General features: G+C 34.1%; 2 protein-coding genes across 2 annotated transcripts; one reads left to right on the top strand and one right to left on the bottom strand.

Annotated features, from left to right (window-relative positions):
- The first annotated feature begins 4,942 nt into the window (after positions 1 to 4,942).
- LOC122589864 (alpha-glucosidase) lies at positions 4,943 to 9,561 on the top strand. The gene is made up of 5 exons (XM_043762185.1): positions 4,943 to 5,269; positions 6,373 to 7,058; positions 7,345 to 7,575; positions 7,672 to 8,318; positions 8,570 to 9,561. Exons 1-5 carry the CDS (start codon positions 5,034 to 5,036, stop codon positions 9,440 to 9,442), a joined length of 2,673 nt encoding a protein of 890 aa, XP_043618120.1. The 5' UTR covers positions 4,943 to 5,033; the 3' UTR covers positions 9,443 to 9,561.
- A 452-nt stretch (positions 9,562 to 10,013) lies between these two features.
- LOC122589865 (solute carrier family 35 member F5) lies at positions 10,014 to 14,349 on the bottom strand. Its single transcript, XM_043762186.1, has 5 exons — positions 14,176 to 14,349; positions 13,820 to 13,860; positions 12,833 to 13,519; positions 11,847 to 12,273; positions 10,014 to 10,499 (listed from the first exon to the last, which is right to left on the bottom strand). Exons 3-5 carry the CDS (start codon positions 13,367 to 13,369, stop codon positions 10,228 to 10,230), a joined length of 1,236 nt encoding a protein of 411 aa, XP_043618121.1. The 5' UTR covers positions 13,370 to 13,519; positions 13,820 to 13,860; positions 14,176 to 14,349; the 3' UTR covers positions 10,014 to 10,227.
- Positions 14,350 to 16,972: the final 2,623 nt, after the last annotated feature.

Below are 16,972 nucleotides of genomic sequence, written 5' to 3' on the forward strand. Positions count from 1 at the left end.
GGTTTCTCTTTGGGGTTCTTATATGTGGAGGTAGGGGGTCAAAGTTCGTTTGGAGTATTATTAACTTGGGAGTCGGGACTAACAATCTGCTGTTCAAAAAGTAGTTAAAAATTTAAAAAATCGTTGGGTATAATTCAATCCTACATTAATAGAATAAAGTTATTGAGGTCTATATAAACTTGGGTTGACTGGCCTTTGATCATCAAATGGTTTTTATGTGGAACACAATGCGGGCTTCACCTGCAGAAACAAAAAATTGTTAGGTCTTACTTATTCAGTAGATCATTCATGTATGTGTAATAATTGATATCAATTGCTTAATTGTTTTACTTTTTCATGGTTTTGGCAACTAGCCGGCAAGTATATGGTGTTCAAGTTTGTGGGATTTGTGTCAAACAATTAGTAATTATGTACGTGTTGGTCGGAAACACATATTTCCTCCTCTTTTCTAGCATTTTGCTAGGCTCCATTGTACAAAAGCAACGGATTCATCTTAAAAACAAAGCACCCTGAATCCTTGATACTTACCGTGTATTGGCCGGCACCAAAACTGGTATAAGCTATCTTATGTTCTTTACAATCATATGAAATCTAAACATAATCTATCACAAGGAAATTAGTTCGTACCCGCATTATGAAGAACAAGTTTGGATTGCCATCTTTCAATATGCAAAATTTATTTTTTACAGTAATTAGTTCTATAAGTTCTTGTTAAAAACAGAAAGAAGAGAAAAAATGGTGTTTTGGGGGAAAGGAAAAAGAGAGAAAAAGCAAGAGAGAAAATAAAATGTCATATAAATATTACTAGTTGGTCTTTATCCATGTGCTATAAAATTGATTACCAGGTAATGCTGTCTAAATTAAAAAAAAACTAGTTAAAAAAAACCCGCGCTTCACTGCGGGTCAAAACATGTTAACAAAGCACATGTCTATACGTGTTAGAAAATAATTAATGAACATTATACTCTAGCTAGAATTCGATTATAGTCTTTTAGGTAACAACTTATTATTTGGAGAAAAGAGATCGTGAATTATACGCCGAAGGATATGATTACAATAAAAGACTTGGACTATCCTAATTACTAAAACAATTAGGATATTGGGACGGAGAGTGATCATATTGTGAGCCTTGGGACATACTTATGTATGCTTAACGTCTGTTTGAGTTTCTTAATGTTTGGAGAAAAGAGATCGTGAAAATAGGGTAATAGGCTTAGGCTAATAACCTTATTATTTGCATATAAAGTTGGCAACAAAAGTATGCAACTTTAAGGTTATACTCTTCTTATTAAGTTTGGATAAAAAAAAAAAAAAAATTGAGGTCGGCATGCAGTAGTAAAAAAGTTCATGTTTGTTCCACTTCAAATCTTACCCCATTCGGAGCAAGATGTTTAAACGAAGGTACCCTAAAAGTTCTTGAACACAAAATCTTTTCTGATTATCTCTATTATAATCAGAATCATTCTCTTTACCCCATTATTAAATTTTGCGGACACATTGGTGGGCTTAAATCTGGAAATACAATGTATTTAGTTATGGGACACTGTTTTTTTTTTGGGACAAGACGTTTAATTACCAGCTTTCAGTTGACCGACCTGATTAATAAATTAACAACCATCATTGGTCATTGGGTATCAACACTACAACAAAAATGTCAATTGCTCACAATTATTTTCTCGCATTTCTAAAAAGTGTGAAAAAATATGTTAATTTGTTCACATTTAAAATTGTATAAAAAAAATTCACACTTAGAAGTGTGAAAAAATTAATAAAGTCATACTTTATTCACAAGTATAAATATATAAACAAAATGTTCACACTTAAAAGTGTGAGAGCTAATTTGTCACACTCAAATTCCTCGCACTTCCTCTTTTGTGAAGAAATTTGGTGTCACAAATTACTTTCACACTTTTAAGTGTGAACAATTATATATTTTTACACACTTGAAAATGTGAACCTTTTGTTTTTACATATATAATTGTGAAAAATTTTTGAAAATATGAACTTTTTGTTTTTACATATATAATTGTGAAAAAATTTTAATCCTTTAACTTTACTTACACATTTAAATGTGAGTTCTTTTTACACATTTATAAGTGTGAACAAACTAACAATTTTTTTAACATTTTAAAACATACGAAGAAATTAAGAAATTAGTGTTAAGATATACTCGTAACATATTTGTTCTAATGCAATTACCTTTTCCAGTGGATTACATTTATCTAAGTGCACTTAACAAGTAGATAAAAGGAAATATTAGTTGGTAATGTAGGTTTGAGCTTTTGGTGAAATGACATTTGTTTCACTCCGACAAATAAAAACATGCGGTTTTTGTTTATACTCGTATTAATCATACTTACAATGATCGATCTTTTTTATTCTTGACTTGTGCTTGCTAAATTTATGTAAAATTTGGTATCATGCGTGCAGTTTGAGTAGCTGAATCTTTTTCTCGATCAGGACAATGGATTTCAGCAGAAAGCAAAGCAAGTTTCTTGGAGCTAGAACACGCACTTCAATTCCTTCCCGCGAAATCACTAGTTAGATTCCGGGGTGTTTGCATCCCTTTTTTGCTCACAACCAATCCCTTTCATTTAATTAGATCCGTGTCTGGGTTGTTCTTACAAAACTCTAATGGTGTACTAGCATTCAGATCCCTTGACGAACAATCTTGTGGTATTCCTGATCCGACCCTGAAGTTCAACATCATTTAATTTCCTCATCCAATGGATTACTCTGTTGTCAGGCCCAAGCTGGCGATTTAGCATACTATGTTTGTGATCCCGTCACATTGCAGTGGAAAAAGCTAGCAATAAAACCAAACATGGAACACGGACGTGAACTTGCTGCTGTTCTCGTTTTCAAACCTTCACTGCTAAACTTTGTAGCCGAGTTCAAACTCGTCTGTGCCGTCCGTTCTACAGATTTTGATGATGCAACAGAATTTGAAATCTATTCCTCAAAAGATGAGTCATGGAAATCAGGTTGACGGCTGTAGTTAGTGGCTTTGGAAATGATTGTCATGTTTATTATGCTGGGAGTGATCAGTGTGTGGTCTTTCGGAATGGGCCGAAGGTGTATTGTTGCGATTTGAAGACTAAAGGCATTAAGTATGTTGGCGAGGCACTTCCTTCAAATCCAAAGGCAACACCGTATGTCAATAGCCTTGTTGCCCTTTGATATTGCTTCAGGTTCCATAGTCATTGGCACGAGTGCAGTGATCTATACATATTGGATGTTTTTGAAGCTTCTCTGAGTTTGCTTTTGTCATTTTGAACTCTTTGGCAGTGTCGTTTATGCAAGAACATGGAGATTTAGATATTTCTACTTGCTTTTGTGTTTCATTGAATCGTTTGTTTATCTGAATATCTTGTATTTGCAATTAAAAATAATGGGTCCAAGCAGGAAGTGATTTATCTTTATGGGTCATGTGGTAATATAAATCTGCCCGCCAGAGTGTATTTTTAGACGTGAGATCTTCAATACTATTTCATTAAAAGAATAGTTGTTAATAAGTTGAATTAGTATAATTTTTCTTATCATGTTTGAGATGCTATTTCCTTGTAAATAGAACCTAGCCCAGCCCAGCCCAGCCCAGCCCAGCCCATTTAGACCTAATATCCGATCTGTCTACTCACCAATCTTACCTGTATTGATTGTTTTTATTCTTCTTTCAGATTAACAAACATATACTCTTATTCCAACATCAGTACAAATACCAAATTGAACAAGCCATGAGCTATGACCAAGCCCAACTAATTTCACAGTTTGTATCCCACACCATAGATGAATAATTTAATATGCCTAAAGCTGAAGTATGGAATCCATTCCAGAATGAGTTATTATGTTATTACAGAGCCTCTGCTGTAGTACCAACCATTACTGATTTACTGGGGTAACACTAACACACCAGCAAACAGATTGCTACAAGTATGAGGCTATGATGTCCATTCAGTTTTTACAGTCGATCTTTTGTTTATCTTAAAGATAATGCTAAACAATTTAAAAAATGAAATTATTCGGTTTTGAAATCAACTACAAGCCAAAACGGGATAATGAAATTTGGTTCGATTTTATGCTAAAAAAATGATTTCAGTTTGTCATTGGGCTTCAGAACTTGTCAAATTGAGTAAATCAAAAAAATCGTAAACCAAATCGATGAACATACTTAATGGACACACACTCATATGAAGATGATATTTATACACGATAAATGAGTTTTATTAATGACCCGCGTTGTCAATATAAATTATTTGAGTGTATTAAAATTTGTATTTGTTATTGGATAATTCAGGAATGGTTTAGTATTAGTTTTTTTGTGTGTAATAACTGATAATGAATGTGTTCCTTTATACTCCTATCATTCAAACATAAAAGTGCTAAAACATTGATAACCATGGCATTATCCACCTAAACTTAAAGAAAAACTCATATGAAGATGATATTATTACAAGATAATTTATTGTTCACAACAGTATACTATATAGTATACCTTTGTATATGTTACATGAAAGTATAACAAAGTTATGTTATGCAAGTATCACTACTCCCAGTTCCCAACATTCTTTTTGACTACATTTCAAAAGATATGTACCATATAGTTAAATATTTTTTGAGATTGTAAATCTACTCGGTTTTTAAAGATATTGTGGTCCTGTATGAATGAACTTGTGAGGTTGTGTTAGATCAGATCACTTTATCTCTTATGGGTAAATAAATATTCTTAGATATCAAAAAATATATAGGTTGGATATAACTTTTATACTCATCATATAAAGTGGGTAAATGTGAATCCCCATTTCTTTACCTACTACTACTAAAGATATTTCTAAATTCAACAGAGCCGGCTCATGGAACACATGCATACAAAACTAAGCATTTAATTCTAAAGGACAACCAATGAGTGGTAGACTGGTAGTTCACTCTCATTTATTTTTAGTGCAAAAACAATAACATAATAATAACGAAAATAAAGATAGAAAATATACATACCAAACCCATGATCAATCTCATCATATAACTGTTTATTGAGTATGAAACAATTAATGTCTTGGACACAAGTAGTTATACTCTTACCACTAGTCTTATTACTCTCGATTTTTCATCAGCAAACATTTGCGGATGATAAGGATAAAACGATTGGGTACGGATACTCTCTCCAATCAATTGGCCTTGGTCCGTCCGGGAAAGTATTGGCAGCCGATCTTCAACTCATTAACAAGTCTTCTGTCTTTGGACCTGACATTGATGAGCTCCGGTTCGTCGCAAGGTACTTTTTATGGCCTTCAAATTCGATTATTGTTGTGTTTTCTTTTTCATAGTGTGTATGTGTGTGTGTGTGCAAGTAAAAAAACGCTTTCATTGAAATGGGCAAAAATCCCCAAGGTTCAATCATTTTGGATTTTCAGCATTACAACTTAACCTGCATAATATAGGAACCGTTTATATAGTTAACTTTCTTTTGTTTCCTTCTGTCGATCAAGTTTAATTAAAGCTAAAGCATAAGCTATTCAAAACCAAATAGCGTTCCAATTATCCATATCTGTATTACGAGAGTATATTATATAGAATTTAACTTTTGTCTAAATTTTAAACTTTAACTTGGTAAATTTTACTCTTTTACTCTGGTGTTTATTAATCTTACTCTAGTATATTATACTAGTGTTTAACGTACGTACTAGAGCGTTATCCCATCGGGCGGGTCGGTTCGGCTCGGGCTCAGACGGGTCTGAGCTGGGTCATGGGTGTTCGTGTCATATGCATCTCTAGTACGTACCATCAATTAGTTATAGTCTTAAATTCAAATTAACTAACATCAAGTAACGACTAAATATAGTAGTTCCTTGACTCATTATAATCGTGCACAAAGAAAATAAATTAAGGTGTAACTAATACAAAATGTAGTTTGTAAAATTTATTAAATTGACTAATTATAACAATACTTACAAAACTGTTAAACTAAGGTAAAAAAGTAAAACTAATTGGTATTAATGGAATGTGAAAATTATTTTGGGACAAACAAATATAGTATTTTGGATAATAAAAGTGAGAGAAAGGGAGTAATACTATATTTGTTTTAATTATAAAGTCTTGCTGAATAAATTACCATTAGGTGCTTTTTGAAGTAATTTTGATCTTTAGTGACTTATCAGTTATCAACCATAAGATAATGGTTCAAGTACTGAACACAATTATAAATATTGCATGTATGCGTGGATGTAATGTAATCTAATTTGCCATAAGAAAAATTACACTGATACTTTTGAACAAGTATTAATTATAAAAACCATCTTTATTGAGACTGTTTCAAATATTAATAGGTACACTTAACTGATTTCATTTAGAATCTATGTTTTTTTTTTCTTGTAAAAGCTTTGAAACAGCTGATCGTTTAAATATCCGAATCACTGATGCTAAACACGAAAGATGGGAAATCCCAAACAGCATTCTTCCACGCCAATCACTATCTTCTCATATCTTCACGCCAAAACTAAACCAACATATGTCTGCCAACCTTGTGCTATCCGAACGTACCTCTGACCTCAGCTTAACCCTCTACAACACCACACAGTTTGCGTTCTCCATCTCTCGCCGTTCCACGGGTGATATACTCTTCGACACCAGGGGCACTGTTCTCATTTTTAAAGATCAGTACTTAGAATTAACATCTTCACTCCCTGCTCAACGGTCTTCTATTTATGGCATTGGGGAACATACTAAGCGTTCGTTTAAGTTATCACATAAGCAGACGCTTACTCTTTGGAATGCTGATATTGCAAGTGCAAATCCTGATTTGAATTTATATGGATCACATCCATTTTATATGGATGTAAGATCCCCGGATGCTGATGGGAAAGTGTTGGCGGGTACCTCTCATGGCGTGTTGTTGCTTAATAGTAATGGCATGGATGTTGTATACAATGGTGATAGTATTGCATATAAGGTGATTGGTGGTGTTCTTGATTTCTATTTCTTTGCTGGGTCATCGCCGGAATCGGTGATGGATCAATATACTCAGCTCATTGGCCGACCGACTCCCATGCCATATTGGTCCTTCGGTGAGTTCAATTGCAATTTCCAACTTTTGTTCTTAAACTTGTTTTTCACTTCCCAAATAAGTGCTTTAAAGGAAAAAAATATCTATGATTGCTTATCTGCTACTCCTTGAATCGACAAGGAATCAAGTTCTCAAAAATCGTTATAAAAGAAAGAAAAAGTAGACAAACTAGTGTTTGAGGGTCAACCCGACTTGTTTTGACCCATGTTAAGTAACTTTTAAGTGGGACCATCTCTAGACTTTAGTCTCCTCTGGAAGTTAATGTTCAAGTTTTGTTGTGAGTACAGGGTTCCATCAATGTCGATACGGTTACAAAGATGTTCAAGATCTTGAGGGTGTTGTTGCTGGCTATGCGAGAGCCAATATACCACTAGAGGTTATGTGGACAGATATAGACTATATGGATGCATATAAAGATTTCACATTAGATCCCATTTATTTTCCACTATCAAATATGTCAGCATTTGTTCAGAGTCTTCACCAAAATGGTCAGAAGTATGTTCTAATACTAGATCCAGGTACTCATCTTTATAACTGTTCTCATTCACAGCAGTCTGTTACATCCAAGTAAAGTTTCCTAATGGACTAATGGAATCAAAGCTCCTTATGATTAGGTATTAGTATCAACACGACATATGAAACATACATAAGAGGACTGCAAGCCGATATCTATATAAAGCGTGATGGCGTACCTTACGTAGGTGAGGTTTGGCCCGGTCTTGTTAATTTCCCGGACTTTTTGAATCCCAAAGGAGCGACCTTTTGGGCAGATGAGGTCAAAAGGTTTCATGATCTTCTACCTTTTGATGGCATTTGGATTGACATGAACGAACAATCCAATTTTATAACTTCCTCCTCATCTCCCTCGTCTACACTTGATAACCCTGCTTATAAGATTAACAATTCTGGTGTCCAAATGCCCATTAATAATAAAACTGTACCTGCTAGTTCTCTGCATTTTGGCAATATCACTGCTTATGATGCCCATAACCTGTACGGATTTTTGGAAGCAAAAGCAACAAAGGATGCATTGATCAAAACCACTGGTAAACGGCCTTTCGTACTTTCCAGATCGACATTTGTTGGGTCTGGGATGTATACAGCCCACTGGACTGGAGACAACGCTGCAACATGGGATGATTTGGCCTATACCATTCCCAGTATATTGAATTTCGGTTTGTTTGGGATTCCAATGGTTGGTGCTGATATTTGTGGGTTTTCTGGAAACACTACTGAAGAACTTTGCCAGCGGTGGATTCAGGTATAGATAATGAATCTCGTTTAACTTGAACAAGTATATAGTTACTGTGTAGTTATACGACATTGGATGGAAGCACACAAGAGTAAACATGTGATATAGAAAAAAAATTACGTTCCAAATGTTTTCCTAACTTGCAGCACTTTATATAAAAATAGTCTTGCTATTTTGACACTACAAAAAGCAACTCAAAACAAGTATATATATATTGTCATTTTTAATATAATTGTTCACACCAACTTAACAATTTGCAGCTAGGGGCTTTTTATCCATTCGCAAGAGATCATTCTGAGATATATAGCACACGACAAGAACTCTTCCTATGGGATTCAGTAGCTGCAACATCTCGTAAGGTGCTTGGGCTACGTTACCAAATGCTTCCCTACTTGTACACATTAATGTATGAAGCACATTCAAAAGGCACTCCAATAGCCCGACCTCTATTCTTCTCATTCCCACAAGACACCAACACCTATGATATCAGTACCCAGTTTCTTCTAGGAAAAGGCGTGTTAGTATCACCTGTTTTAACCCCTAAAACAGTCTCAGTTGATGCATATTTCCCATCTGGAAAGTGGTTTGATCTGTTCAACTATTCTAATTCAGTTAGTGTGGACTCAGGGACTTATGCTAGGCTCGACGCACCAGCTGACCATATAAACGTTCATATACGTGAAGGGAACATATTAGCTTTACAAAAAGAAGCTTTGACTACAGAAGCAGCTAGGGAGACGCCGTTTCACATACTGGTGGTGGTTAGTGGTCATGAGAATAGCACAGGTGAGGTGTTTTTGGATGATGGAGAAGAAATGGAGTTCGGGAACTGGACATTGGTAAAATTTTCTAGCCAAGTTCTAGGAAAAAAGGTGACGTTGAGATCAGAGGTAGAGAATGGAGGATTTGCATTGAGTCGAAAATGGGTGATAGAAAAGGTGACATTTATTGGGTTGGAAAATGGTTCCACTGCAAGTAGTTGTGTATCATGTATAAATCCAAGGGATGAAGTACTTGGCGGAAGAGTGGTGGTTGGTGGTGGTGGTGGTGAAAGGTTCAGTAAAGCGGAGGTCACGGGTTTGTCTTTGTTGATAGGGGAAGAGTTCGAGTTGAAGTTGGACCTCAACGAATGATGTTGTAAATGTTGTGTTTCTGCTATTCTGCAATGTATCTTTGTTTTGAATGATGCATGCATATATCCCTTTACATCAATAAAAATAAATCTCGTAAAGATAGAATTTCGATTCTTTTATGGAATATTCTTATCAAATAACCAAAAAACCTGTCATAAATTTGATTTCCAGGCATGTCTACTTATAATCTCAAATGAATCTGGTAAAGATATAAGTTAACTAGTGTGACCAAGCAAAAAAAAGTAGACAGATGCTATGGAGTAAAGTATTGTATTCCAGAATGCTTTCTAGGTTTACAAAAATAGTTTTCTATATAGGATGATGTTATTTTGACAGGTTACCTAAAAAATCAAAATTCACAATTAAACGTGATATAGTTAATTTCCTAGCTTAGATAGTGTGTAATTGAAGGAATTCTCGATTTTATGCAATTTTCATAAAAATTATTATAGCAAAAAGCTGTGGTAAGTTTGACATCTAAGCTTAAACATAAATTTGGGCGTAATAGCTTGGGCCTCGTAATATAGACTTTTAAAGAAAACATTATTATTACAGTGATATATCGTTAAAATTAAACTGAATAGAAGTCTCTATGCATTAAGAATAACTATATCTAACCATTTAACGTACATTTGTGTGAAACATCAATTAAGAATTTAAGAATAACAGTAAAGAACTTTTGTGTAGGCTCTGTCGGAAAAAACACACTATATACTAAACACACATAGGTTTACATTCTAGGCTGTACCTGATGGTTTGGATAAGCAATGTTGAACGTTAATGGGTCATTCATCAGTAGTTGTGGGATTTTCTTCAAGTTCAAGACAGGCTTCTTCTGGGGCTGAACATGTATCTGAAGGAACGTTAATGCCGGCAAACCCTACCATGACTGCAGCAGCTCCAATATAGTCCATGAAACTAGGTGCATTTCCTATAACGGAATCCACAATAGCAGCTAAGGGCACTTGAATTGTGAGACCTGCTGTTGCTACTGTTGTGGTTGTAAGTAACACAGCTTTTGCCCATAAGTAATCACTCAGCACGTTATCCAGTAGACCTGAATGATGGTGAAAAGGCGATTAAAAATGTACTTTTCGTTAAGGGAGTATCATGCATGATGCAGATATTTGAAACATGAAATGGATGGAAAAAGTACATGTTCAAAAAAGTATCTGAAACTTGCATGCATCGGAACAGACAAATCAACAAAAAACTACTTTATCAATTACTAGTCAGAATAAGTGACAAGGGTTAACCCTAAACAAGTAAAACAGTTTAGGTTTCTTCTTCTCAATGTTATGGTAACTTTGACCTGTTGCACTTGCATGCTAGCCAAAACTGTCATTTTGGGAAGTATCTATCAGATGAACACTGACATATGTTGGTTTCTTCTTCTCAATGTTATGGTAACTTTGACCTGTTGCACTTGCATGCTAGCCAAAACTGTCATTTTGGGAAGTATCTATCAGATGAACACTGACATATGTTGGTTTGTCTTCCCCTGGCCCCAAAATGTTATATGTCCTATCTGTACAAGTTCGTTAACCTACTTCATCGACCTTCTAAACCATATATGCTCTCACAAAGAGATGCGTATCTTAGGTGATTGATATCTCTTGCTCCTTCAATGACTTTAAATACCCTTAATACAGACTCAGGGCGGTCACCCTTTGACAGCCTCCCGCAGCAATCCGGTCTCTAGTTTGCTCATTAAGCCTTTAGTTGTGAATTTTTTCCAACTAATAATTACAGTTTCGGAAACTCATTTTCATAATTTCATAGTTTTCAAAAAGTTTCGATTTCGGAACTAACAACTTTTTGTGATTTCCAAATTTGAATATGAGATCATCTACACGGGTTTTCAAAGTTTCAAACATATTCTGGAGATAAAAACACCCATTTCATTTTTTTGAATATGAATAACAAAAATTAGACAAAGTTTTCTGTAACTAAATTTCTCCCGCAACATTAACACTTAAATAAGAATATTTATTACGTTCAAGTTTCTTGCTTTTATGATGATAAATATAGAGAGGTAAAGCAAAATTGCTAATTATCTCTTTTCACCTCCTGTCCATTGCAGCATTATCTAAAGGGCCAAGGAACGGAACTGACTACTATGGAAAAATCTATACAAGTAACACACGTGATGTGCATACCAGCAAATTGTTTAAACAAGAGCTACAACAATGCTTTTAAGTAGATACAAAAATAAATGGCATGGTACAAGCACAAATCAAATTGCCTTATTAGAAACTAAAGATCAGATGCACAAAATAACAAACACAAGTTTAAAGCAACCAGATTACAAAAATTAATAATAAGTAATAGTCAGCATACCAACTATGTTTAATTAGAGATTAATATGAGTAAAATAAGTTGACACTGTATAAATGTCACATACCTTTTCCCACAATTAGGCCAAATTGCTTCCGGCTAATGGTATCAAAAGGCTCCAGATTGGCCAAATGAAGAATGATGGCAATAGGTGAGAAAAGTAACAGGTTAAATAGCCCCAAAAATCCGAGAAACTGAGCCATGCTGACCTTCCCAGTTTTTGCATGGTCATCTTCATCAGGTAGGGTTTTACGGATAAGGGTAACGTAAACAGCATAGAAGGCCGATGAAACAAGAGCAAGAATATCTCCAACAAGGGGGTTTGAAGCCGTTGCACTCATTCCAGATTTTGAGTCACCTAGACTGACAATTATTGTGCCTCCCATGCATAGGAGAACACTGAATAGCTTTATCCAAGTGAACTTCTCTCCCAAGAATACAAGAGACACCAGAAAGGTGAAGAGGCTTGATGAACTGCTTAAAATGGTATTTGACTGTATAAAGCAGAGAAATATCTTAGATTTTTGCATAAAGATTAGGCACACATTAGTTATTAGAGGTGGCAAAATGGGTGGATCAGGTTGCATAATCAGCCAAAAGTCAAATGAGTAATTTTGGTACGGGTCAAAACACAGTTGATGAGATACAGATTTATCCAGAACTTTGGAACTCTTACATATAACTAGCATATGTCCTGTTTGCAGGTGCTTCTAAGCAAGTGTTAGTTAAATCATATGTGTCTATATCACAGATGAAAACACTTGGTGAGTGGGTGGACGAGTAATGGATCAAAGCATCTAAATTATAACATTAGAAAGTCATGTCATTTGTTTAAACAAAACGACTGAAAGGGGTTGTAAGAACTTAAATCACTTTGGGTTACCATCAAGTCATTTGACACATTCCACTATTAATGTTCACCCGTTTAACTCATTAGAGGTAATAATGCAATATATATCCTGATTTAACACATTCTTGAGTATTATGGTTAAAATTGCCTCCTCTAAAGTCTAATCCACTAAGAAAAAGAATGCAAAGATCATAGGTGCTTACCGTGACAGTAGTATACTTCAGAGAAACATTAAATGAAAGTTGTGCAAGAAACCAGAATGGGCAAACCAAAAGGCTAGCTTTTGCGAGTCTTGTACGAGTCCAACGCCCTTTTGAGTCCAATTCACTGCTGGGATCTCCAATGACATGTTGCTCCGGCGCAACATTAGTTCTTAATGTAGCATCATCCTGAAGATTAACTCCTTCTGTAACAGTTCTAACGCCTAGTCCATTGTCCTGAGCACGCACATCTTTTTCTACAAGAAGATTACTCACCTCTGATTCTTGTAGTCCTGATGAGTTACTATTATCTCTACTTCTCCAGAACAGCAAACTCCCATATTTATCCTCCAGATAACGCCCGATTTCTACCAACGGAATGTATATTATAAACAACGAATTGCATATATACGTGACGAGAAATGGTGAAACGCCCCCATCAACAACTGACTGAACTACAAAACTAGCTGCAATCCAAATGGTTGCAACAGCAAGTATATATATTAACCCTAAAACCCATCTCCAAGTTTTACTTTTCATTCCTCAAAACTCTTCAGAAAGTTCAAAATTTCATACGGTACGGGTTTCCAGGGAGGGAGAACCATACAGATGAAGCCAATGCTATCTAATCAAAATAGATGTCTTAGAGTACATTAATCATAACCCAGTTCATCTTTTGTAGCAGACTAACTGCAAGTTTATAGAAACATAATCAAATAAACCTTCAACGATACAAGTGAAATCAAGAATATGTGATTAGAACCCATGTAATAGAGAAAATCAATAGCCAAGCAAACTACACATGTCATTTCCCTCTAACAATCATCTTTTCTAAACAGAGATTTTATAATACTTGCTGAACAAATAACTAATCAAATACGACATCATTATAGGATGATTTTTCGATAAGTATAGGGACATTAGGCCTACGACATAGTAACGAACCGAATACCGGGATGCATTAATAATTACAGCAATGCAACCACATACCTTGATTTGATGCCTGAAGCACTGAGGTCTATTTAATATACCTGTAACACGTTACAATCCAAATAGTCAATAAATTTAGTTGCTTTGTATGCAGCTGATGAAATACCTATTTAGAATCATAGAACTTGTATAAGAAACACAATTTATCAAAGCCGATACCTTTCTTTCATTTGTTATTTGAACTTAGAGATATGATTATTATATAGGAAAGATAAACCCATCATTCATGATTATTATTATTATGATTACTACAGAATAAGAATTACATTTCTATGATAAATCTCAAGTATGTAAAGATTAAATAAAGGAAATTAATCAGCAAAAAAATAATAATGAAAGATTAAATATAAAGTTACCTTCGGAGTTTTATCAATCCCCGATTTAGTCAAGACTTGGATCCGAAAGTGAGAGAGAGATTATTATAAAAAAAAAAAAAAGGCACACAGTGAAGATAGTTCACGCACAAGATTTTGACTCAAGTATAGTTTCAAGTGATATAATCATGATCTCTTTACAAACAAACATTCGGGGTCGTTATTTCATTCGGGGTATTACAGTAAAAGTTTTACCAGTTTAATCTAATGCTATTTTAAGCATCGGTTGTGGTAAAAAGTAACGACCAAGGATCTACTACCTCATTTTTCTTTTTCCCCACATACACGCAACTTTTATTTGTCACTATTATTCCTCCCATTTTTACTATGAAGAGGATTCCCTCAAGTTTCTCTAACTAGACTAGTCAAGTTAGGAGGATCTTGACCGTTAGATGAAAATTAAGGATCAAGATTCAATGATAATTATTGAATCCTGTCCTTTAATTTTCAATCAAAGGTCAAGATCATCAGTCAAGTTGAGGAAATTTAAGAAAATCCGGGTGATCCTACACTACAACTTGTTGCCATTCACGAATTGTATCATTGTATTATATAACTATACAATGCATACATTATTATATATGGTTAAAAAATATTATGTATGAATAAAAAAACTTATCTTTCTACTATGTAAAACAAACTCTCTACTTTAAATTACTCAAAATTCCCTTAACAAATGACTAGCATTATTCATAAGTCTATCTATTGAATATTCAACATACCTTTGTTAAATTAATTTACAATATTTATTCTTGAATTCTTAAAATAACTATACTACCATTTTACATATATTTTTTCACCGTCGACATTAAACGTCACCGTCATCACGTTGTCTCTACAACCATCTTCATCGCATCATGCGGGTATTTGTTTAGTTAGTATTATTTATCTACACTCAACAATCATGGAGGATTATTATCGTATGTTGTTAATTGATAATGTAATTCGTTGTTAATTCTAACTTTCTTGTATACATAGACTTTTTGTATTCTCTTTACATTTGATATCAATATCAATTAATGTATTTCCCCCAATCTCTCAACTTTCATATGATATCTGCGCATTTTTTATATCCTTTTTCGTTGATTCAAAAGCCATCACAATCCAATTTAATTTGTATTTACTTTAAGATTTAGATCAATCAATATATTTTTTCCAATTATTGCAAGTTTCACAAATATAGGGGCGCGGGTCTCCGGTGGAAGGTTTAGTTTAAATGAGGTTATGGTCACAAGATCGATTTTAACTAAAGTTGTATCTCGAGTCCTCGACTAATGATGTTGTAAACGTTGTATTTTGCAACAGATCTTTGTATATATTAAATAACAAATGGGTAAGCATATATTACATTAATCTTTACATACCAATATAACACGCTAATAAATATAAATTAAATATAAACTTATAAATATAATTTCTCGACCTAATTTTGAGACATAGGTTTCTAACAACATGTTGTATCATGAGTATTAGTTTAGTTATGTATGTTCATTGATGGACATACAAGCAGAGCCGACTCAACTTTTCTATGGCCTTAAACGAAATCCATTTTGGAAGGCTTTTTTTAAAAAACTCTAACAAAATTCTTCTCGTCTATCCGAACATAAAATACAACATACAAGTTTGAAGTTTAAAACCAAATAATGAGATGGGGATGTAGTAAACACAATAAACACATGAATAAATTACGTGATATAAATCATTACTAGTAATCAAATCAATAATAAGATAATGTTGTTAACATAAACTAGAAGAAACTATACAAGGAATATGGAAGAATAATATCTTGTTGAAGATTAATTTGACATATGGTTGGAGACTAGAGCGACTGTTTTTTAATTCATTACACATACACATATTTGTGGTGTCCTATTAATCACTTCTTTATGTTAAAAGTATCAAGTAAAAAAACCCCATGTAAAATAAAATGGCCTTATAAATTTGGCCCAAAGCATGGGCCTAACCAAAATCTATATTAGGCATACATGATAAATGATAAATACTTAATTAATTAATGTTTTGGTTTTGAATGATCGGATACGGTGGTAAAACCAAGTTTGAAGGCCACCCGTAGTATTTTTATTTAGAAAAAAAAAAAACGGTTTTGTATCCGTACAAAGTAATGATACGAAATATATAGTTACAAATTTTAGTTGTTTTTAGGAACTTTTGGCTATTTTTAACAGTTGTAACAAACTTTTGGCATTGTTGTCGTTTTTTATTTCTGATGTAGTTAGACAAATATGTCTATATATGTTTCATTGTTAAGAAAAATCTTTCAAAAGTTTATAGTTAGAATGAATAATATGTATTTTCCTAATTATACCGTCAATAAATTACATAGTGTTCTTTTTATAAAGGCATACACGACATGAGTTGAGCAGATCCGTAATCTAGGCTATATACCTTGCATGTTCCTCCGCTAATTGGAGATATGTGATTTTAGAACAAGTATCGTGGATATATTTAAGAAGAAGAAGAAGAAAAAAAGAAGTTGGCATTAATGTATCAGTATGACAACTTTTTGAGGAATCCTTGCGAAAACGGGTGGTTGCATGGATGGCCGCGCATTGCATATATACACACTACAAAATTAAATCATCGCGTCCATTTTAATCACCAGCCATTTCATTACTTTCCGTGTACACACCCACCTCCCCCACCCATTGACCACTTTGCCTAATGGCATTTCAGTAAATCTATACACATAAGCAGGGGCAATTTGGATATAATACCTACCATTTTGTTTACAGTCCATCTTGTTCATTTTAGCAAAGCA

The sequence above is a fragment of the Erigeron canadensis genome, chromosome 2, assembly GCF_010389155.1.
Source record: "Erigeron canadensis isolate Cc75 chromosome 2, C_canadensis_v1, whole genome shotgun sequence".
Classification (NCBI taxonomy): Eukaryota; Viridiplantae; Streptophyta; class Magnoliopsida; order Asterales; family Asteraceae; genus Erigeron; species Erigeron canadensis.

Coding starts and splice junctions, on each gene's coding strand:
- LOC122589864 (XM_043762185.1), top strand. CDS start 5,034: ATGAAACAATTAATGTCTTGGACACAAGTAGTTATACTCTTACCACTA. Junction 5,270..6,372: donor GAGCTCCGGTTCGTCGCAAG/GTACTTTTTATG, acceptor TTCTTGTAAAAG/CTTTGAAACAGCTGATCGTT. Junction 7,059..7,344: donor CATGCCATATTGGTCCTTCG/GTGAGTTCAATT, acceptor TTGTGAGTACAG/GGTTCCATCAATGTCGATAC.
- LOC122589865 (XM_043762186.1), bottom strand. CDS start 13,369: ATGAAAAGTAAAACTTGGAGATGGGTTTTAGGGTTAATATATATACTT. Junction 12,274..12,832: donor TGAAGTATACTACTGTCACG/GTAAGCACCTAT, acceptor TGCTTTATACAG/TCAAATACCATTTTAAGCAG. Junction 10,500..11,846: donor TGGCCTAATTGTGGGAAAAG/GTATGTGACATT, acceptor ACCATCATTCAG/GTCTACTGGATAACGTGCTG.